Source organism: Mesoplodon mirus (genome assembly GCF_964341445.2).
Source record: "Mesoplodon mirus genome assembly, chromosome: 6".
In the NCBI taxonomy this organism is placed as follows: Eukaryota; Metazoa; Chordata; class Mammalia; order Artiodactyla; family Ziphiidae; genus Mesoplodon; species Mesoplodon mirus.
In genome coordinates, this window is record NC_138982.1 from 7,710,756 (window position 1) to 7,733,748 (window position 22,993).

The window sequence follows — 22,993 nt, forward strand, 5'->3', positions numbered from 1 at the left end:
TGCATATGGGTTCCCTTTTCTCCACACCCTCGCCAACACTTGTCATCTCTTGTCTTTTTAATAATAGCCATTCTAATAGGTGTGAGGTGATATCTCATTATGGTTTTGATTTGCATTTCCCTGATGATTGGTAGTATTGAACATCTTTTCAGGAACCTGTATGTCTTCTTTGGAAAAATGTCTATTCAGTTCCTCTCCCTTTTTTTAATCTTTTTTTTTTTTTTTTTTTTTTTTGCAGCTGAGTTGTATGAGTTCTTTATATATAGTTTAGATATTAATCCCTTATTTGATATGTGATTTGCAAATATTTTATCTCATCACATAGGTTGCCTTTTCATTTTGTTGATGATTTCCTTTGCTGTACAGAAGCTTTTTAGTTTGATATAGTCCCACTTGTTTATTTTTGCTTTTGTTACCTTTGCTTATGGTGTCCATAGGAGCCAAAGGAGTTTACCCTTTATGTTTTCTTCTGGGAGTTTTATGGTTTCAGGTCTTATGTTCAAGTCTGATCCATTTTGAGTCAATTTTTGTATATGGTATGAGATAGGGATTCAGTTTCATTCTTTTGCATGTGGCTTACAGTTTTCCAATACCATTTATCGAAGAGGCTATCCTTTACCCGTTGTATATTCTTGGCTCCTTTGTTGTAAATTAATTAATCCTATATGCGTGGGTTTATTTCTGGGCTCTCTGTTCTATTAATCTATGTATCTTTTTATGCCAGTAGTATACTGTTTTGATTACTATAGTTTTATAATACAGCTTGAAATCAGGAAGTGTGATGCCTCCAGCTTTGTTCTTTCTCAAGATTGCTTTGGCTAATTGGGGTCTTTTGTGGTTCCTTACAAATTTTAGGGTTGTTTTTCTATTACTGTGAAAAATGCCAGTGGAATTTTGATAGAATGTGTAGATTGCTTTGATTAGGATGGACATTTTAAGTTCTTCTAATCCATGAACATAGAATATCTTTCCACTTATTTTCCCTTCCATTTCTTTCTTCAATGTCTTATAGTTTTCAGTGTACAGATCTTTCACCTCCTTAGCTAAATTTATTTCTGGTATTTTATTCTTTTTGATGCAATTGTAAATGGGATGATTATTTTCCTAATTTCTTTTTCTGATAGTTCATTTTTAGTGTATAGAAAGGCAACTGATTTTTGCATATTGATTTTGTAGCCTGTAACTTTACTGAAATTGTTTATTAGTTCCAAGTTTTTTGGTGGAGTCTTTAGGGTTTTTTGTATATATTATTACATCATCTGCAAATAGAAACAGTTTTACTTCTTCCATTCTGATTTAGATGCCTTTTAATTCTTTTTCTTGCCTAATTGCTCTGGCTAGGATTTCTAGTACTGTGTCGAATAAAAGTGGCGAGAATGGACATCCTCGTCTTGTTTCTGATCTTAGAGGAAAAGCTTTTAGGTTTTCACCATTATATATATGAGTACCATTGACCTTGAGGCTTGTGTTTCATTAAAACTTTTAGCTGAATCAGTCTAAATGGAGCTTATTACAGTGTTATTCCCTACTTTATGGGAAGGGAGCTGGGGCTAAATAACAGTTCGGATTCCTTCCAAGATAAATGTCTGTGATTCTATGTGACCGTGTTCTTAGCTCTGTTTTTGCTCTACCTGTCTCTTTATACATGCAAAGAAACCAAAAAAAAAAAAAAAACAGTTTTGAGAGTTTCTCAAAACATCTGAATCAGAGAATCCTTGGATCTCAGCACATGGATGCTCCTACAGGTCACCCATGCCAGCCCCTCCACAGCACCTCCAGCAGGTAACTGCCCATTTGACCACCTCCTTGGGCAGGAGGGCTCATTCTGTATTGACACTGATGCTGCCAGCCTCCCACTGACTCACACAGCAGTTTTCTGAAAGTTTTTTTAGAGGCATGGAGTTCCTGCCCACCAGCACTGGCAGTGATGTTGACACACAGAGGACCCGGGGCCCCATGCCTCATCATGACCGAGTCACGGGCTGGGCCAGCAGTGAGCACAGGTTTTGTCAAAGCTCTGTAGGTGAGTGTGCTTCCAGCCTGAAAAAGGCCTCCCTGGGAGAAAAGCCTTGATCTGTTGCATGGATGAGCGCTCCATTCATGTATCCACCCAGAGCAAAATTCTATTTCCACGTAGTACTGTTAACAGAGAAAAAAACGCAGCTTTCAGAAAGCATAAGTGGCCTTGGCAACCTGCACTTTCAGGCGTGCCTGGTTCACTTTGGACAGCTGAGATTCTCAGGACAGTGTGAGCTTTTTTGTTTTTTTTTTTTCCTTTAAAATTTTGACTTCATCACTGAAATCTTCCATTGTACATCACTTATAGTTCCAGTTTTATAGCCCTGCCTAATTAATCCTTTTGTGCTTTCCTTGACATTTTAAGAAACTTTTAATTGACACAGTTTGCTTGCAAAATAAAAAGAATCAGCTGTATTTTTTTAAGTGGCTTTGTGGTGAGTAAGGCATGCCAACTGCGTGTTCTCCCATTTTTGTTGAAATACTTACCGTTGCTCTTGACATTCTAAAATAAGAATGCCAGTTTCAGATGTGATGCTTCTAAAACTTAAGAAAGAGCAAAGCAGCCAAGTTGGCTGGCACCCAGACTTCTCCCCAAATGTCAGGAAAAAAATCACTGAAGAGTACATAAAAGTGAAAATCCTGGCTTGCTGAATTATTTATTTTAGTCTCTTCTGGTCCTGAGAAACGATCAGTAGCCCTGACAAGTTTATCCTTTGTCGAGCTGGAAAAAACCTCAAAGGGAAGAGTGGTGGGCATGTGTAGCTCACAAATGCAGGGCAAAAAAAAACTTTACTATTTCAGGGATTTTAAAATACTAAGTCTGCAGATTATCTGCCTCAAAATCCTTTTTGGAAAGAAACGATAGTTAAATACTTCATGCTGCATATTTCAGCACATGTGAAATATGGAAAAAAAAGTCTTGTCAGTAGAACATGTAGTCAGTAGTCTGAGGGATGCTGCTCTGCTGGTTGTACCCAAGCAAACTGATGCTCATTAAACATATAATTATAACGACATGTGCTTTGATTGCTGGATCTGAAAAGGGCTGGTACTGTCATCAGATGACTGGGTTTGAGAATAATTTTTTAGAGTAATTGTGTGTGTTGTCAAATCTTCTCCAGCTGTGGGTTGTTACAGGCATCCCCTCCCTCCCTCAGTCCTAACAGAACTCCCATTCTGTTCACCATTTCCCTCCCTGCATGGGCCTCCGCCAGGAGGTGAATCCTGATTGGTTTCACCCAGTCTCGGCAGTCCATTTCTGGTGCTGGTGATCAGTCTGGGGCATGGGCCTGTGACACAATTCTGGCTGTTAGACGTTTGGGGAAGTCCGCTGGAGGGTTTCTGGGAAAGGCATCCTGGCGTCCAGTAGAAATGTGCAGGATCATCCCTTCTGCGTCTGCATATTGCCAAGGGGGATGCCTGGAAAGTGGTCACCATCTGTGATCCTTGAGTGGAGCCATCCTAGGGACCTGACAAACACGGAGGACGTCAGAGAGCCCAGAGATGGGAAGATCCTGACTTCCTGATGATGCCTTTGAGTTGCTGAATTAAGCAACCCTACTGCAGCAGTTCCTAGCACTGTGACTCATGTGAGAATGTCGATGGGTCCCTTTGCGTTAGCAGGGTTTTCTATTACCTGCAGCCAAGCCATCTTCATAGATACATGAATTGTTTGAGATAAAACAAAACATGTAACTCAAAAAGAACAAAGGGGGGCTTCCCTGGTGGCGCAGTGGTTGAGAGTCCGCCTGCCGATGCAGGGGACGCGGGTTCGTGCCCTGGTCCGGGAAGATCCCACGTGCCGCAGAGCGGCTGGGCCCGTCAGCCATGGCCGCTGAGCCTGCGCTCCGCAGCGGGAGAGGCCACAACAGTGAGAGGCCCGCGTACCGCAAAAAAAAAAAAAAAACAAAGGTTACCCCAGCCACGTCTCATTTATATCACGTCTAAGAGTGATGTTCAGCCTGGTCAGTGATGAACCTAATGCAGTTAATCAGGAGTCTGTGTGCTAATTCATCACAGCCCACAGAGGGAGCCCGCATGGAGAGGACCCATGTTCTTTAGAGCTAGTGGCGAGTTCTAGTTAGGGGATTGCTCTGGCTGCTTTAACAGAAATGACAATGACTTTTTTTTTCTTTTTAAATTTAATTTTTATTTTATATTGGAGTATAGTTGATTTACAATGTTGTGTTTGTCTTGGGTGTGCAGCAGCCTGGTTCAGTTATACATATGCATGTATCCATTCTTTTTCACATTCTTTTCCCATATAGGTTCTTACAGAAATAACAATGACTTTAAAAGATTGTGAGATTGATTTTTCTCTCCCAAAACAGTTTGAGCTGGTAGGCAGTTAAGGAGATGGATGACCCATGGGGTCCTCCAGGGTTCTTCTCTGTCATCTACAAGGATGTTGTCTCCATGGGCATCGAGAAAGCTGGCTCACCACCATGCCAGGGTTGGGGGTGGGGGGAAGGAGGAGGGGCAGAGTCGGGTAGTGGACGCAGCCTCCTTTTGACCCCGCATTGCACATATTACCTCCAGTCACAACTCATTGACCAGAACCTGGTCACATGATGACAGCTAATCGCAAGGGAGCCTGGGAAATAGCTACCTCTAGCTGGGTGGCCACGTGTCCAGCTAAAACCTAGAGGATTCTGCTAGTAAGAAGGCGAGAATAGACACTGGGCGACAGTTAGGAGTGTCTGCCACATACGTGCCCTCTACGGTGAAGAGGAAGGACGTGACCGAGGCAGAGTGCTGGCAGCCACTCTCTGGTTGTGAAGCAGGGCTGTGTGCCAGGAGGGCCAGGCTCCCTGCGCAGCCTGGAGCCTTGCGCTGGTCGTGACCTGCCCTTGGCCTGTCTTCCGTTCAAACAGGGGACTTGAACCAGGTGGTGTTCAAAACCTCTTCAAACTGACTCGGTCTGTTTGCCGCAGTGCAGGCATTTATCTCTAGGGTGGGCACAGAGACAAGGCGGGAGCAGGGTGAGGACCCCACGTGTGGGTGGTGGGTATTAAAGCCATAAGAGAAGTCACTGCTGACACTTACTGAGAGCTTAGTAGGAGCCCGGAACTGGGCTGTGTCCCTTACAAGGATTAACCCCATGAGCCTTACACACCCTATGAGCTGGATTGTTCCCATTTCGTAGATGGGGCAGCTGTGGCTCAGGAAGTGTTAGAGAAGGGCCCTAGACCTGGCCAGCTGACCCCGGAGCCCACATACTTAACTCCACGTCGCGGGAAGCAGGACTGGGGCCTGCAGAGGGATTTGTGGGGTGTGGCCAGGTCATAGTGAGCCCGGAAAGCAGGGCCAGAGAGCGCCGGGCCTGATGCTGCCCTTATCCAGGGCCAGCTTCGGGCGTGATCTGCAGCGTTGATTGCTCCCCGCCCCCCACCCCGACTGGTGACCCTGTAGCCAAGGAGGTGGGTGTTGCCACTCCGTGTCACATCTGGGCATGACGCTGTCTTGGGTTACATCACCCCTCCTCCCCAGCCCAAGGTAGAAGACAGACTGTCCTTCAGGAGGAGAGTAATGTGGGTGAGAGAGGTGTCCGGGAGGGCTGGCGCAGAATGTTCCAGGGGAGGCACATTGCGTGGCTCTCAAGCATCCTTTAAAGTGTCACCCCTGCTGAGAGGGGCAGGGAGGCCTCGGGGCCTGCTCCTGTCCTGTATTCCCAGCAGAGGCTGGTGCTGGGAAGAGATAGAGAATCCCAGCCCTAGAAAATGAGGGTCAGTCCACGAAGTAGGCCTGTGCCTCAAGCTGGCACTGCTTGGTGCCCTGGCTCCTGAGATCAGACCCCTCCCCTTGCTCCAACCTGGAGGTCAGTGGCTTTGGGCCCTGAGGGGACTCCAGGAAGGGAGTGGGCATCAGTGGGTGAGCAGTCCAGCCCCTTGGTGGTGGGATTCCTTGGGGTCCATTGATAGGCTGGCCCAGGTGGGGGGAGTGGGGCCCTTGTAGCCACCTGCCTGTTGGCGCCGGGCCACAGGCAAGCTCCCCGTGGAGGAGCAGACCCAGGTGAGGGGAGGGCTCCCTGGCCCAGCCCTGGTGGGGCCTCTGGGCTGCCGGCTGTCCCCGGGTGCAGCAGACTCACTGGCTCCTCTCACATACAGAGATGCAAACCCTCAGAGTCGGGACAGTCTTACTTAGTGCTGTTTCTTTGGTTCGTTCCTAAAACGCACATGTTTTCCTAAAATGCAGTTGTGAACCCGTCAGCTCCAATCTGCTGTTGAAGATTGAGCTCAGCTCGGGCCCAGCTTTCTCCACAGGAAGCAGTACCACCCGCTCTGGGCCTAGGTGGGTCCCCTCCCCTCCCCCGCTCTGCTTCCCCATCAGGGTACTGGGTTCACAGGCCAAATGTTCTGTTTACTCATTGCTCCACTGACCAGACTGTGAGCTTCCTTTTTTTTTTTTTTTTAACACTTAAAAAAAAATTTTTTTTAACCTCAAACATACACAGAAGCACAGAGGATCATATGATGTGCCCTGAGGGTTCATCACCCAGCTTCAGCAATTGTCAGCAGTTTGCCAATCTCGTTTCACTAATTCCTCCTTGACCTTCCCCCGCCGCTCCCCCATCCAGAATATTTTAAAGCAATTCCTAGATCTCATATCCTTTCTCTCATAAGTACATTTCAGCTGTGAGCTTCAAGATGGCAGAAACTGTGTCCTGTATCCTGTGTCCTCAGCACTTTGGATGGTGCTCGACACATACTGGCTTTGGGGAAATATGTTGTTTTGAATCAACTGATTGACTGGATGAGTGAATCGGTTTCGGCCTTTAGAACCCAGCCTGCAGGTTAGCTGGAATTTGAATAACTGGAATGTGAATGACTGCTGGGAGCTCACAGCCCCCTTGGTGCTTTCCAGGAGGTTCTGGAATCTATCAGGCTCTCACTCATCAGACTTTAAGATTGGTTTATTCTTAGCCAAGCGTCTTTGATTTTGCAATTAAACTTCACTTTGAGGTGACCTTGGAGAGGGAGGATTACGAAGATGTAGCTTTTACCTTTGCTTGGTTCATATTTAGTTCACAATTATAGACTTGAGGGTTTTTTGTTACTTATAATGCTGTATTTACTTAGGCCAAAATGATTAAGACCGAAAAAATATATACCAAAGTATAGAATACATCTAAAGCATTTTCTTTAATACCGTCTTTCTATTCCTGGTAATGGTATTTTAACTACACATATGAGATAATTGAATGCATATTTTTCTTTCAAACGGTCATGGTCACGTTTAAAACCCCCAATTCTGTACACTTTGAAGGGGACTCTGAGACCGGAGTCACCAGACGTGGCATTTCCAGCTTTTACAAGGTGAAAATCGGGCCAGGGCTTGGGCTTTGGAAATCTCTGGTGGTAGAATGGTAGCTTGTAAAAATGCCTTTGATATATTCCTTTTTCCTCTTAATTCAGAAATGGTATTTACCATAATACAATAATGGGAACTGCCTATTTACTAGTGCTTTTTTTTCAAAATTACATTCTAAAATATTTTCTTTCACTATTCAAATCTGTTGTAAAGTTGAATTAAGTTAACTGAGTTTTCTGTTAGCTTATTTGTTTGTTTTCTTTCTGGCTGCTTCATCAGGGATTCAGAGTAATAATTGTGTTTCTGGATTTAAGATATTTTTACCATGTGGGTTTAGCGGTGGGGACTAAGGCTGGGCCCAGTAGACATTTGATGATTGGTAACTGTTAATATGTTCAGCCTGCAACATGAAACAGTGGTTTCCACTGAAGTATTTACAGGGGTTGGATTTGGTCATGATGTCATATTGAGTCAAGAGCATCTTCCACGGAAGGTGATGGGACTTGAGAGACGTTTGATGGTTAGGAGAGGTGGGAGCTGTACTGAAGTAGGTCGCAGTCCTGCAGCATCTCACCCTGCTGATGTGGCGGTGACTCTTCCTGTGGACTTTGCTTTCTGGGCTGTGAGCAGGCTGTGGGGTTTCTGCTGTGGGCCCGGGCCCGGCTGTCTCTTGGCATGACCTGGACAAGTTCTATGGTTTATCTGGAGGAGCTGCAGTAGATCCCAGGGGTGTGCATGCTCTGAACTCCTGTGGAGGAAATATGCAGGAATATGACTGGAAGAAGACCCAAGGAATGCTTGATGTCTTGAGTGGCTGAGAGCCTCCTCGCTAGGGATGGAAAAGGAGAAAGGGTCTCTGGAGGACGGGGCTGGAGCTTGGGCCAGAGAGACGGAGAGAGCCTGTTGGCTGGTAATCCTGTCTTCTTAGGATGGGGCCCAACAGAAGCTGAGACAGACTGGAAAACCTGTGGCAGGGTGGGACACCACAGCTGAGTCAGCCCCAAGGAAGGCCGGCATGGTAGGGCAGGCCAGGAACGGGCTGCAGACGTGGCCGCCCGCCCTGACGGACGGGGCTGGGCTTGTGAATAAGGCAGTGGCCCGTGGCCAGGGTTTGGAAGGGGAGCCACAGCATGGGGCAGAACAGCAGCCCCGGGAAAGGGTGACTCTTTGTGCTTAGCTGGTGGGCAGAGGTCTGTGTGACTCCTCCAGAGCTGGGGGTCACACACAGCACATCCCTACTCTGCGCCAGGTGCCCTGCGTATTATGATATTTACTCCTGCTCTTTATTTTATTTTTTTAATAAATTTATTTGTTTGTTTGTTTGCTTATTTTTGGCTGCATTGGGTCTTCATTGCTGTACACGGGCTTTCTCTAGTTTCAGTGGGTGGGAGCTACTCTTTGTTGCGGTGCACGGGCTTCTCATTGCGGTGGCTTCTCTCGTTGCAGAGCACGGGCTCTAGGCACACGGGCTTCAGGAGTTGTGGCTCACGGGCTCAGTAGTTGTGGCTCGTGGGCTCTAGAGCGCAGGCTCAGTAGTTGTGGCGCATGGGCTTAGTTGTTCCGTGGCATGTGGGATCTTCCCAGACCGGGGCTCAAACCCGTGTCTCCTGCATTGGCAGATGGATTCTCAACCACTGCCCACCAGGGAAGCCCTACTCCTGCTCTTTTACGCTCTTATCCCTAATCTTATTTAAAGATCAGGGTCCTGAAACTCAGCAAAGTGAAGTTGTCAGGACACAGAAGAAAATAGCGGCAGAGCAGGGAATTGACACAGATATGCCGGCCTCTGAAGCCTCATGTTTTCCACTCTATCAGGGCTCCCCGGATCTCTTCCACTGAAGAAGTGAAGAAACACCCCAGGGCGGAGCCATGCACCGGGTTCTCACATTGGGGTCCTAGCTCCAGCTGCAAATGCAAACTTCAAAGCCTTGTAATTATATCGTTATTCTTTAGCCATTTAAAAAAAAAAAAGAACAGAGCGTGACCTTCCTTTCCAAGTATTGTAGGAAAATTAGCTCCAGGAGAAGGCATGTATGTGTTTATCCCAGGTTCGGTGTTAATGTGCTGCCCCCTTCCCCCTCCCCCCGGCCCCTAGGCTTTGTGCCACCAGGCTGGTCCTAGCACAGTGACAGTAATGAGATTCTGACCATTATTTGCCATTTGCAGTCTGCCAAGGGAGAGTCAGAAGGTAGGGGCACAGAAACCCAGAACATATCAAGGGGCAATGGTGCGTGTCCCTTGATGGAGGCCTGTGTCATCAAATGAAAAACCACAGATAACGTGGAGACGTCAGTAGCCCCAAAACTAAAAGCAGTACGGCAGTCATATGATCCCAGCCATCTGGTTAACCCAGCATATCCTCGGTATTTTAAATCTGGAACTAAATATATCTCCTTTCCCCAAAAGCCCTCAGCATGTTGAAGAATGTAGATGAGATGGAGCTTTTGTTTGTGGTGCATGCAAAAAAAAAGATGAGGATATAGGGATCTAGACCCTGGCTTAGAATTTCCTGGTAAAAACCCAAGGTATTTTCTCTTTATTGGATCAGTTAGCTTTTGCTTTACAGGTCTCAAGCTCCCCAAGCTTAGTGGCTTACAACAGCAACCTTTACATATTTGCTGTGATCTGGGGCTTGGCCGTGCAGTTCTTTTAGTCTGGGCTGACTCTCCCGATCTGCATCTACGGGTGGTAAGCCTGGGCTGGATGGTCTCGGATGGCCTTGCTCACATGTGTGGTGATTGGCAGGCTGGTGGTCTGAAGATAGCCGCAGCCGGGACTGCTTGCCTTGGCCCCCTGTGGTCTCTCATCGTCCAACAGCTCACCTGGGCGTCTTCACACGGTGGTCTTGGTGTTCTAAAAGCAGCCAAGGAAGACAAGCCCTAATGCATAAGTACTCTTCATGCCTCTGTTTGCAGCTCATTTGCTATCGTCCCATTGGCCAAAGCATATACCTCGTCCAAGCTTAGAGTCGGTTTGGGAGGCATCTACACAAGGCCGTGGATACAGAAAGGCATAAACAGACTGGGGGCCACCACCGCAACAAATCAAACCTGTCTATAAGCCTGAGATTTAACTTAGCAAAAGCAGTTGTTTCCACCTGATGCCCACCTGAAGATGACTCTGAACCAGGCTGTGACTCACCCTCGTGTAAAGAGGCAGTTCTAGTGGCCTCATCTGTCAGTAAGTGTGGTGGAAAATCTCCCGAGAGCCTGGAGGCAGGAAGTGCTTAAAGGTCAGACCCAGCCCAGCACCAGAAGAAAGTTCTCACCACCCACACCGAAATGCAGGGCAACCAGGAGGCAAGTCTGGTTCCCGAGGTGCTAAAGCAAGAGCCACCACCAAGCTCAGAAATCAGTGGTGGGTGGTTTCCCCCGGGCAGCAAGGCTGCATCCCAGGCCCACTGTGAGAGGCTGAAGATGGCATCTGAGCCAGAGCGACAGAGGGACGGGTGGGGATGAGAACAGGTGACCATTTTAGCACTCACATAGCTGGAGGAACCAGCAAACACGTTAAGAAACTCTTCCTCTTTCCCAGGAGGAGGGAGGAAGCAGCAGAGTGAACTGACAGAAGATGAGTAGGTAACGAAGCCATTTTCATTACCATTTTCTTTTTATTTATTTATTTATTTTATTTATTTATTTATTTTTGGCTGCGTTGGGTCTTTGTTGCTGTGCACGAGCTTTCTCTGGTTGTGGCGAGCGGGGGCTACTCTTCGTTGCGGTGCACAGGCTTCTCACTGCGGTGGCTTCTCTTTTTGCAGAGCACAGGCTCTAGGCGCGTGGGCTTCAGTAGTTGTGGCTCGCAGGCTCTACAGCGCAGGCTCAGTAGTTGTGGCACATGGGCTTAGTTGCTCCGTGGCATGTGGGATCTTCCCAGACCAGGGCTCGAACCCATGTCTCCTGCATTGGCAGGCGGATTCTTAACCACTGCACTACCAGGGAAGCCCACCATTTTCTTTTAATATTTATTTATTTTATTTATTTATTTTCCTTATGTTTTTTGGCTGCGTTGGGTCTTAGTTGTGGCACACGGGATCTTTGTTGAGGCAAGAGGGATCTTTTCGTTACGGTGCACGGTCTGCTCAGGTTTCTGTCTAGCTGTGGCGTGTGGGTTTTCCTCTCTCTAGTCATGGCCACGGGCTCCAGAGCGCGTGGGCTCTGTAGTTGGTGGCACGCGGGCTCTCTCGTTGAGGTGTGTGAATTCAGTAGTTGCGGCACGCAGGCTTAGTTGCCCTGCGGCATGTGAGATCTTAGTTCCCCAACCAGTGCTCGAACCCGCATCCCCTGCATTGCAAGGAGGATTCTCTACCACTGGACCACCAGGGAAGTTCCTGACAACCATCTTCTTTTGAGTGTCTACCATACGCTGGAGATTGTACTTAGCCTCACAACATCCCCGGGTAATTAGTCCCAATTTACAGATGAGGAAACTGAGTCTCAGAGAGATTAAGTAACTTGGCCCATGGTCACCGAGCTCGAGGTTCTGACCCAGCTCTCTTTGCCTCCATAGTGCCGTGTGCCCTTTCTCTGCACATGCTGCTGATGTGGTCCCACAGAGAAGCATCTTCAGGCAGCAAGAAAAGCAGAACCCTCCTAACAGAACTCTGAAAGGCCCCAAAGGCCATCTGCTGGGCAGGAACACTTGAAGATGTTCGTGTAAAGGAAATGGAGCCCTTCCAAAGGTGGAATTAGCCTCAAAAGAAGGTGGTAGCATAACAGAAGGGACAGGAGGGCATGAAGGAAAGCCCCAGGATGTTTATTTTGGGGGGAACAGGGACACCCAAAAGGAGACATTGCTCTGAACCTTCTCCACATTCTGTGATCTAATCTCCATCCACACACCCCACTCACCTTCCCCGAATTAAAAGGATCCCCTTATAAGAGGGTCATTGTAAAGTAGAGTAAATCCAATCGGGAACGACTGGGTTAGTGAGAGGGTTCTGAAATCCACAGGCTGGTGAGCCGGAAGCAGCCAGCCGTCTTCAGGTAGCCAAGCAGCTGGCACGTGCCAAGAGTTAACTTGTTCTGCGTAGATACACGGGTTGCAACTAGAATCAGTATGTGGACATGTGGGGATGACGCCGTAAGGCACAAGAAAGAGCTTTAGAGGCACAGATCTCATTTCATATCGTGTCATCACCACTTCATAACCTTGTGCCCTTGAGCTTCGATTTTCTGCTTGCATGTTAGAAATTACCAAGCCTGTCCTCAGGGCATGTCACGGGAATCCTAAGGGAATGGATGGTTTTGAGAAGTTAGAAGTTCCTGGTTCCCGGAGGAGTGGAGCACAGGTTGGAAGCCGCCCAGGGGAGGCTGCTCCGAGGGGACGCTGACATTCCACCCGGGTCGGGTATATTTTGGAAATACTGGCCAGTGTTTGTAGCTGAATGTCGGTGCCTTCCATGCTCATCCCTGGGGAGCTTGGCCAGGCAGCAGAACCTGTCCAGGGTGAGGGGTAGAGAGACTGTGACTTGGATTTGACTTAGGTTGTTTTCCTTTGGGCGGGGAGGGGGATGGTTGCTGTTGAATCATCAGATGAGCATTGCCGAGGACACCCCCAAGGTCGAGGATATGAGAGAGTAGACTATGACGCCTCCCAGACACCCCAGGCAAGGAACTCGCCAGCCTGGATCGGCAGCCCAGAGCCACCCAGGCTTGATGCTTTATATCTGGGATTGGGGTTTGTCCACATGAAGGCTTCACCCTCTTTGTTGCCTCAAGGGGGAACAGCTACAGGGCCACAGTCAGATGGGCCCACATCCTGTCTCATTGTGACCTCAGCCACCTTGGGGGTTCAGTGCAGAAGTCCTGGCCTTGGCCTCTCACCAAGTGTAGATTCTGGTGAGCTGCTTTCAGGGTCTGTGGGTGTCCTTGCAAACACCCCCAGGGGGAGGCCGTGGGGAGTTTGAGTTTGGGAAACAAAACATTTATTTGGGGTCCTAAATATATTAAATCCTGGGTGGGATCAACCAGGGTTGTGTGTTGTTTTAGCCAGAAATGCCAGAGAGCTTGTGAGGCTGGTGAGTCCCCACCAGGGCAGGGAGGTGAGTGTCCCCAGGAGGATAGATCACCTTGGGACATGAAGTACTGGCCCCTGGATAGGAGTGGTGACTAAAGCGACAGAAGCAGTGCTCATCTGAAGGTATAAATTGGGATCCATTTGTTAACAGAGCTGCTGGACGCTGGACGTACAGGCTCAACTGTGAGGTGCAAGTGTATTTCCGTCAGTCTTTTAGCCACTGTTCTCTTGTGATAGAAAGTCTGACAGGTCTTTTAAAGGAGTGGTTTCTCAAACTCCCTTGTAGGGCCCCGGGTGTGGAGGTGGGTGAGCTGGGGGAGGGCAGCTGGGAAGCAAGAGACCCCAGGGCTCTGGCTCCTGCGTGTTCCCTGCACGTGTGCTTTTTTTTTTTTTTTAACAGCTTTGTTGAGGTATAATTCACATACCAAACAACTCACCTGAAGGGTATAATTCAATAGCTTTTAATATATTCATAGAGTTGTGCAGCCCTCACCGCATTAGCAGGTGAGCTTTTATCTGATTGCTTTTCTATTGTATTTGAAGGAGAAAAAGATTCTGCCACTAAAATCAGGTTTGAAATAACTGTTGTAATCTTGCTGTGGTTAAGAACCTTTTGTGAAGAGGCTGTGTTTTTCAAGTTCTATTTTAAACCCCAGTGAGAATCAGGAAATAAATTTGGTATCTAAGACTGATGGGGTAAAACCCATAGCAACCATTCACTTTTTTCACAGGAGGGACATTTAGAGCCTCATTCAGCATTTTTTTAAAGTCCTTTTGCACAGTTCTAACATGGTCAGAGAAAATTAGAATGGTGAGTGGAGCTGCAGGAAGACCCATGGGTGCAGCTGAAATAGGCCCAGTGGTCCAGGATCAGGGGAGGTCTCTAATTAGCAGATGTTCCTACTTGGTGTAGGAACAGATCCTCGACACAGCCCAGCTGTCCCTAAAGGCATTAAAGTGGGGCATGAGGCAGTGATTGACATTCAGGGCAATGATCGAAGTTAAAGAAGCAGGGTCATCGTAGCGAAATGTTCATCAGAAACGGGTGAAGATTTAGAAGTCGGGGGTCAGAATGGGATGAGCATTTGCTGGTTCTTGTAAAGGCTTCATGTGTCTGGCACACTGTAAGTGCTCAATAAACATCCTGTCTGTTTTTCTTTGGAAAGGCCATGCTGTAAAATCTTCTCTCTTGAGGTCAGATAAACGAAGCATTCACAGACCGTTCCCACTTGTTAGTTTGAAGGGCACCTTCTCAGCTGGGCTAGTTTGGGGGCGAAGACATCAGCAACAGCGCAGGAATGTTCTCTGAAGGGGATTCACGCTTCCCTGCTGGAGGATGGGGCTAATTAGATGATTTCCGGCTGACAAAACTTGGTTTTCCACCTTGGAACACATGTTTCTTGCCTCTCCTCTCTTCACAGGATGTGTTCCTGATCCGAGGTGAAACCATGAAGAGAAGATAAAACAAATAATAATGCTTTTCCGCAATCGCTTCGTGCTGCTGCTGGCCCTGGCTGCGCTGCTGGCCTTCGTGAGCCTCAGCCTTCAGTTCTGTGAGTGTGGCTGGGCTGGCGGGTCCTGGCCGGGGGAGTGCTTCTCTCTGAAATAGAAGGCCCCATGGGGAGGAAGCACATCGGTCCCAAAGCCTTTGTTCTTTCAGTGAACAGTGAGGTTTCAAACAACCCAGTCTTTTTTATTGTTGGCCCTAGCGGTGGGTGGCTGTGATTCTGTGCCTGTGAGGAACAAGAGCAATCACTAAGCCTCGTGACTCGTTTTTGGCTTCTCCCTGGATTCCTAAACTGCCTGGTTATTCCTGGATCTTTAGTTCAGGTTCCCAAGGCGAAGACAGTGAGTGGTCAGCTCGTGTCCTCGTGCCAGGTCGCACAGCAGAGGTGCCTGGCCCACCAGTTGGTTCTTTGGGGGTTGGGTGTCCTTTATTAGGGAGGGTAGGGGGATTAGGTCCCAGTACCAAACGCAGCCCCTGGGCAGCAGGGACCGTGCATGGGAAACCCCACATGGCGAGCACAGCTGAGGAAGCCAGTCCGTGGGTCTCACCGCCTGCACTCTGCCCTTTACTGGGAGCCTGTGCTGAGGCTGGGCCCCAAGTCTATGTGCCCCACTGCTCCCTGAGGGTGGTTGTCCTCAAATAACAGATCCGGTCTGGTACCTTGCTGGTTGTAACCCTTCAGTGGTGGGTCTCCGGGAGGCCCCTTGCCTTCCTGGGGCCCCTCTCTCACCTTGAACTTTACGCCATAGGCTTGTCGAGTGGCTTGCCATTCTCTCCACATCCAGGTTGTGCTCTGTGCCCAGATCCTGCCGGCCCCTCTGCCTGGACTGTCCTCCTCACCTCCCTTCCGTCTTCTCCTCCACATGGTTCACTCAGCCCTTTCTTTTTCAGGATCGTTCCGTGACTCCCTAACTGGGTCTGGGCTTCTTGGCCCTACTTCCGGGGTTCCCCAAACCTGCTCCCCTCTTAACACTAGCCGTGCGGCATCATACTTTTCAGTTCTTGTGTCTTTTCCATCTACAAGACTCTTTGAGAGCAGGACCCACATCTGTTTCCCTCTTTATCACGGGAACCAGCACTGCCAACCACACAGGAGGTGTCTCAGGAATGTTTACGTGAATGCATGAGTCTACACCTGCTCTGGAAAGCAGGCTGACCCTAATTCCCTGTCCTTCTGGTGCTGTGTACTTGAAGCCGAGAAAATATCTGGGCAATGCTGGCAATTGTACTTTTGCTGCCACCTACCTGCCCTCCACTTCCCACCTCACCCCACTGGGTGGGAGACAAGGGCTTGGCCCCCGTCACCACCTGGGACATCTCTGTGGGGAGGTGGCGTTGCTGTCACTGTCTGCCTGATGGAAGGAAGGCAGGTGGCTGCGAGGGCGGGATGTTCTGAGTGTGCCGGGGGACGTGGGAAAGACTTGGCATTCGGAGTAAGTGGTTTGAAGGGAGGAGACTTGGAGCACGTTTCTCCGCTTCACCTCCAATCTGTGACATATTCCATGCACACCTCTAGTACCTATGACAGGCACTTCTAACAGTAAAAAGAATTAAAAAGACTCACTTTGTCCTTCCAGAATAGAGAAGGAGGTCAAGAGAAGGTACTTGTGTAAAGTTTAAAGATTCTCCAGATGGTTAATAAACTGTTTAAAAAAAAAAAGAATCTTTTCCAGAAAGTGTGTTAGGACTGTCATTCATTTAATTGTTTATAACTTTTCATTAAAAACTTTCCATCCTGTCACTGGAGAGGTAGGATGTTACAATCAATCAACCTTGATTGTTATTCTGAGACCCTGACAGGTTCTGAGACATGAATGTGGGTTACTTGTGTTTGCTGCGTTTCTCTTGCATGAGGTGGTTTCCGCATCGCTCAATTGGCCCGTGTGTTTCGCTTACATAACTCCTCTGAAAGTACCTTCTGTTTTAGGAGAGCCGCTTTTCAGCCGTACTGTTTTTCGGGAAAATTTTGCAGGGTAAATTGGCCTGCCCGGGTCTGAGGTCTTTATTCTTGAATACTCTGGAGTTCGGGAAGACATTAGGATATGAACGTTCTTTCTGCTCTTGTGCTTCTAGGTAAACTGTAACTTTGGAATTTAACTATTTCCGTGTGAAAATTGAGTTACATTGCTTTATTTTTTAGTTGCTTTACTGGTTGCTAATTATTATGGTGTAAGAAACTGGACTAATTCGTAATACAAAGGTGTCTGCTGAAGTAACCCTTATATTTTCATCCTTACCCTAAAATATATGGACTTGTTTCTTTGCCGTTTCTTTTGACTTATTTTTGAATACTGGATTAGCACATAGAATTGTTTTAGGTGATCTATTTGAGGCAATCAAATAGAACTTGGTTTTCTCATGTTTTAAATGAACAATATTGTTTTATTTGTTTTCTGAAATGATTGTATATTTTATTTGGTCTTGTTGGTAGTTTTCTTTTTCTGATGTTTTGAATATGAGAAAGTTATGACCCAGGTTACAATGAAAGAAATCAGGTTGTTTAAAAAAGCATTTCTTCCTCTCAGTACAGAAAGTATGTATGTGAACCCACATTTATTTATTAAGTGCTTATGTGTGTTGGATATTTTTCTACACTGTTGGGGTAGAGGTGGTAGGGAAAGGATACAAAAAAGATTAAAATACAGTTCTTAGTTTCTCAAACTACGTTTATTTTAAATGGTAGTAGTGACTCCCTGTATGCTAGTAGACATTAATGAAAATCATTCATTTTGTGTTTTCAAGTCCTTGATGTTTTTGAGTTTGGAAATAGAAGGATTCTGAAATTCCCGATATTCAAATGGAAGAAGGGAACAAGTAAGGTATATATATCATTAGTTATTCTAGTTAAAATGTGTACAAGTGGAAAAGTAACTTCTCAAATTGAGGGACTCCTTCCGTGCGACAGGGAAAGACCACTGGCTTATGAAAACCTGTGGATGATTCGTTATTTTGCTGCTTTTTCTGCTCGTTGGTAATCGTCCATTTTCCTGCTTCGACCCATCCTTTCCTTCATGCTTATCCTGTGCTCAGTTCACCACGTTTCAACCACCATTCCCAAAATGGCGGCGTGGCAGGAGCTCAGCTCGCAGACCCTGGAACCACAGCCTTGGGTTTGGATGCTGCTCTGCCACTGAGCAGCTGTGTGCCCGCGGCAGGTGTGGCCTCCTGGAGCCTCTATTCCTTCTTCTGTACAATGGAGTTCATTGTTGCTACTTTGAAACATTGGCGTGAGAACGGAGATTTTGTGGGAAAACCCTTGGCTCGGGGAAGCACAGTCAATGTAAACAGTAGAGTCCTGTCATGATGTATCATCCCCAGAATCCAGGGCTCTGGGTGTTCCAAAGGCTGCTTCAGCCACTTGTGGAGAGAGCCTTTGAAACAGTATATCATGCATTTCTTTCTTTTTGATCAGAGTTCATTGGCCCTGATAGGAGTCAGTCTACACTGGGCACCTGTATCTTGGGCAGGGCCCTGGTTGACCAGAGCAGGTTTCTAAGGGAGATGTCCAAGGTGGACTGGAAATGCAGATCCCCAGGTAGAAGAGGGGAGGGTTAACCTGCCAAAGTGAAAGCCAGAGTGAAGGCTGTCTTCAGTATCTGAAGAGCCCTGTCTCTATCCAGTATCTGCAAGAGGAGTGAGATCAGCTCTGTGTGGCCTGGTGGCCAGGGAGACACGTTTTAGTTAAGCATCAAGTGAAGCTTCCTCAATGTCATCGTCAGGTGGAGGTGGAGCGGGCTGTGTGCACATCCTGGAGTATCGCTCTGTGAAGAATAGGAGAGTAGACAGGTCACTGGACCGGATCCCATTTAAAACCTCTTCAGACTCTGAGGTTTTGGGAATTTTATCTTTCCTTGTTGATCCAGTGCCATGAGTTTGCATAGCTTTGTCCTTCAGCAAACATTCCACTGTGTGCTGGGCCAGGGCTGGGCGTTTCATCTCCTAGGAGCCACAGGAGCTCTCTGTCTGGTGAAGGAGAATCCCGAGCAGATACTTGGAACACAGTGTACAATATGCTAGGACAGGAGAGAGGCAGCCCCACGAGGAAGTGGGAAAGAACGTGGACTCCAGAGCCAGACTGCCTGGGTCGAGTCCCCGTCCTGCCACTTACCAGCTTTGTGAGGTCAGGCACGTTACCTACCTTCTCCGTGCCTCAGTTTCCTCATCTGTAAAATGGGGATAATGAGAGTTCCTATTTCATTGGGTTGGTAAAGGATATTTATAACACACCTAGAACAGTTCCTGGCACATAATAATCACTCTATGCATGTTTGTTAAATAAAATGAATGAGAGATGACTCGTGACAGGGTGACATGGGCGGAGGAGGGACAAGAAGCCAATCCAGCGTAGGAGGTCAGGGAAGACTCATTCCCAGAGGAGGTGACATCCGAGCTTCAGCCTTGAGGGGTGAGTTGGAGTTGTCCAAAGAGGAAGCTGGGAAGGGCATTCCTGGCAGATGGAGGTGGGTGTGCAAAGGCAGGGCAGGAGAGAGCAGGACCAGGTTAGTCACCGGTGTGTAGCTGTGAAGGTGGACAAAGGCCCAGGCCACCTCCATCACCATGTTACATCCTGAAAGTATGGGGAGCCACTGAAGCAGGGAAGACAGCAGCATATCATTAGATTTGTCTGGGAAAGACCACAGTCTGGTACAGTGTTTGCCAAAGAGTGGTCTCCTGAGCACCCTGATCAGAGTAGCCCCGGGCGTCTGTTAAAATGCATGTTCCAAAACCAAAAAATGAGCACATTTGTGCCCCTCCCCATAGAATCAGGATTGTGGGAGTAGAACTCCCTGGGGGTTCTAATATACACAATATTTGGGTGTTACCCATTCAGAGGCTGGTGGGAGGCTGATACTGAGAGACAACTCGGGGCCACTTTCCTCCTCCAGTTAAAGGCTGGGAGGGGCTCCGATGAAGGTGTTGGCCCTGGAAGGAAGGAGCAAAGCTGAGAGCATCAGGTGGTTCTGTGGACTTTCAGCTAAACGATCGGGCAGTGCAGCGGGACGGGGTGAAGAAAGAGAAGGGAAGGCCCTGCCGCGCCGTGTAGGGCTCAGGTGGTTCAGTGGGTGCTGCCTTCATCCACGCATCCACGCAGCCGCTCATACAGACGGCCCCTCCACCTGGCTTAAGTGTGCTGAAGGCCGAAGGAAGTACCCAGTGCACATTCTGGGAGGTCGACCACGTGGAGCTATTGGCTGTGGAGGAGGAGGCCCGGGGAGAGCATTCTGAGCAAGCGGAGAAGCAGGACAAGCCCAGGCAGCTGGGTGGGAGCGGAGCAGTGCCTCCGCCTGCTTTGCTGCTCTTCGAGGTCGGCTGTCGGCATTTGCAGCTCCAGCTCTTCGTGGCCCCCCCCACAAAGGTCCGTGGCGTATGGTGGCGGGGATTTTGCTGAGGCACAAATGCACATAATCATAGCTGTGAGTGGGCACCTTGGGCCGGTCCTGCGTCCCACCCTGCAAAGCTGCGGGGCTTTGTCATTCTCTCTTCTCTGTCCTGTGTACATTTTATGGAGGAAAGCATGTGTCCAGGTGAGGTGTGTAAGTTTGGGGATTCATGAAGCTCTTAATATGTTTTGGTGGCAAAGGTTTGGGGATGCAACCCTTAGGATGCCAAGGCTCTAACGTACTGTGTATTTAAAAAACACAATAAGGTTCCAGCTGGGTTTTTATTTTGGTGAGTCGAAGTCCAAAAAATGAGAAATTTAAAATGAGGGCTTGCATTTTTAACCTAAGGGTTCATAGGTTCTAAATAAATTCTTTATTTAGTATTTTTTAAATTAATCTTGATCCTTTTCTTGGAGATTTATTTTCTTTGATTTCTGAGAGTTTTAACATTGCTTTTTCTTTGAATGTTTCATGCCCAGCTACCACATAGAGTTAAATATCTTTGGCTAGGAAAAATTCTGTAGGTAAATGACAAAATTAAGTCTGACAAATCAGCTTTTATCATAACGTCTGAAGCTCATGTCATAGTTATTATCGGAGGAGGTGAGGGTATCATGTACCACGCAGGCCCTTCCACGAACTAAAAATGGGACACAGTTCTGTCCGTGGGTTCTTTCTAGTTTTCTTCCAGGGTGGGGACATTGTTTCTGTGTCTGTCTCTCTCTCTCTTTTTCTTTCTCCCCCCACCCCGCTTTCCCCTCTCTCCCTCACCCTCCCTCTCTCCCTCCCTCCTTCCTTGTTTCTGATCTCAGAGAATTTCTCCTAAGGATAGACAGAGGACAGAGATGTATGCTCAAAGATGTTCATTGCATCACCGCTTATAATAGGAAAAGGGGGTAGACAACCAAAGTGTCCAACAGGAGATACTGCTGCATCCATTATACCGCGTCTACATAGACCTGTCGATACTGACTTGGAAGGTTGTCCATAATATATCTACTAAAAGGACATATGGTACTGTGTGTGTGTGTGTGTGTGTGTGTGTGCGTGTGTGTGTGTGTGTGTAGGTGTAGTCAGCGATATTGATAAGAAGGGGAATCTCCCATTTTAGAGGAGAGGAAACTATCCAGGCTAGGAAGTGTTAGTAAAATGAGTCAGTGAATTCAGGAGGACATGTGCCAATCGCCAAGACTGTATGAGGAGAGAGACAAAGTAGGAAAGGATGCTGCAGGGTGTTGACGTCGGAGTACCCCCTGAGTGGAGCTGGGCCAGGGATGCAGTGGGAGTCTGCCCAGGTAGAGTTTGCACTGATCAGCTTGGGCCCCACTCCTGTTGTCTTGGCAACAGGGCTCCAAGCTGGTGACATTAAACAGAAAGGAACTTGAAGTGAGGTAAGTGGTCATCACAGGCAGAGCCCTGGGATCTTGGTAGCGTCCCACCAGGGGGAAGGGGTTGGAGGGGGAGGTTTTTGAGACTGATCAGCCATGAGGTCTTGGGGGACAGAATCTGAACCCCAAATAAGAAGGTGAAGTCAGGAGTGCCCACAGAGAGAGCTCTGGAACAGTCTCACCATCCTTCCTGCCAGTGTGGCCCTGGCACACGATGCCTCACTGGGGCCCAGCAGAGCCAGGCCACCCGGAGTGGGAGGGACAGGGAGTTCGCCACAAGGCAGGGCCCTCTCTGAATTAACTGTTTTGGGCACCTCTTGCCCTCCCTGTCTCCCTCCCTCTTTTTTCTGTATCATCTGAGGGCCTGGACCCCACTGGCCAGGGGTTTTGCCTCCTGGGGAACCTGGAACCCCACTCTGCTTCTCCCCAGTCTCAGGTATCTATCAGAGAGTGAGATGGCCAGTCTTCACAGCGTCCAGATACCTGAGGCCCCCTTGCCCCCTGCAGTGCGTGGTCTCTCACTGAGGTGGCCTCCCCAAGGCTCTCCCACCCACCTGACTGCTCTTCCTTTTGACCCTTTTCATAGAAGCAAATGACCAGCCTTGACCCACCTTTCTGAGCAGTTGGTTTGGTGGCCTCAGTGGGGTGCAGACCTTTGAGACAGAAAACTTTTTGCTCTTGGGGAAGGGGGAACAATGTCCCTGGGCCATAGTGACCCTGTCACCGTTCCCACCGGAGCAGGGACAGGAGCACAGTTTCACCTCTGGCAGGACATCCAGCCACACACACACTGCAGCATTCACTGTGGGTTCTCTGGGTGGGAAGAATATGCGTGACTCACTTCTTTTTATACCTTAGTATCGATGGCTATTTTAGGAGGAACACGTGTTTATATGAATTGTAAAGATCCCTTTTCATTTTGTAAAAAGAAAAAAAATCTGTTCTCGAGGGTGTTGAAATAGGAAACCTATTTCCAGGTACACTGAGTTCTTAGCCTGAGTTCATGGACATCTGCATTGTCTCGCATGGTTTCAGGGGTGCTGTGAACCCCCAGAAATCAAATTTAAAAGTAAGTGTATGCAGTCCTTTGTCAAGGGTGAGGATCAGTAGCTCTTATCAGAGTCTCAAAGGTAAGATAGAGGGGATCCAGGCCCTGAGATGGGTAAGGATGTCTGAGGTTCTTTTCATAGCTCTTTTTGGGGACCTGTCTTGAACGTCTCTCTGATTTCTAGTCTCTGTCATGATTTGGAGTCCTTGGTGCTCGCAGCATCTAACCCAAGGGACCCGCTTAGGTCAAGGCCAGTTACCAGTGGTCCCATAGGAGTGTGAGGTTTCCTGGCTCCTCCAGGAGTCTGCAGCTGGGCTCAGGC

General features: G+C 48.1%; 1 protein-coding gene across 9 annotated transcripts in view; it reads left to right on the forward strand.

Moving 5' to 3' along the window:
- The window catches only part of PXYLP1 (2-phosphoxylose phosphatase 1), a 69,031-nt gene that overhangs the window by 21,713 nt on the left and 24,325 nt on the right, over window positions 1-22,993 (forward strand). For 6 of the 9 annotated variants that reach the window (XM_082624181.1, XM_082624180.1, XM_082624184.1 and 3 more), the window contains one exon: window positions 14,769-14,900. In XM_082624181.1, the coding sequence (XP_082480307.1) occupies window positions 14,822-14,900 (79 nt within the window). In that variant the 5' untranslated portion in view covers window positions 14,769-14,821. Of the gene's footprint in view, window positions 1-9,081; window positions 9,260-11,838; window positions 12,011-14,768; window positions 14,901-22,993 lie in introns of those variants that run through there. The other 3 variants (XM_082624182.1, XM_082624185.1, XM_082624188.1) reach the window with 2 other exon arrangements.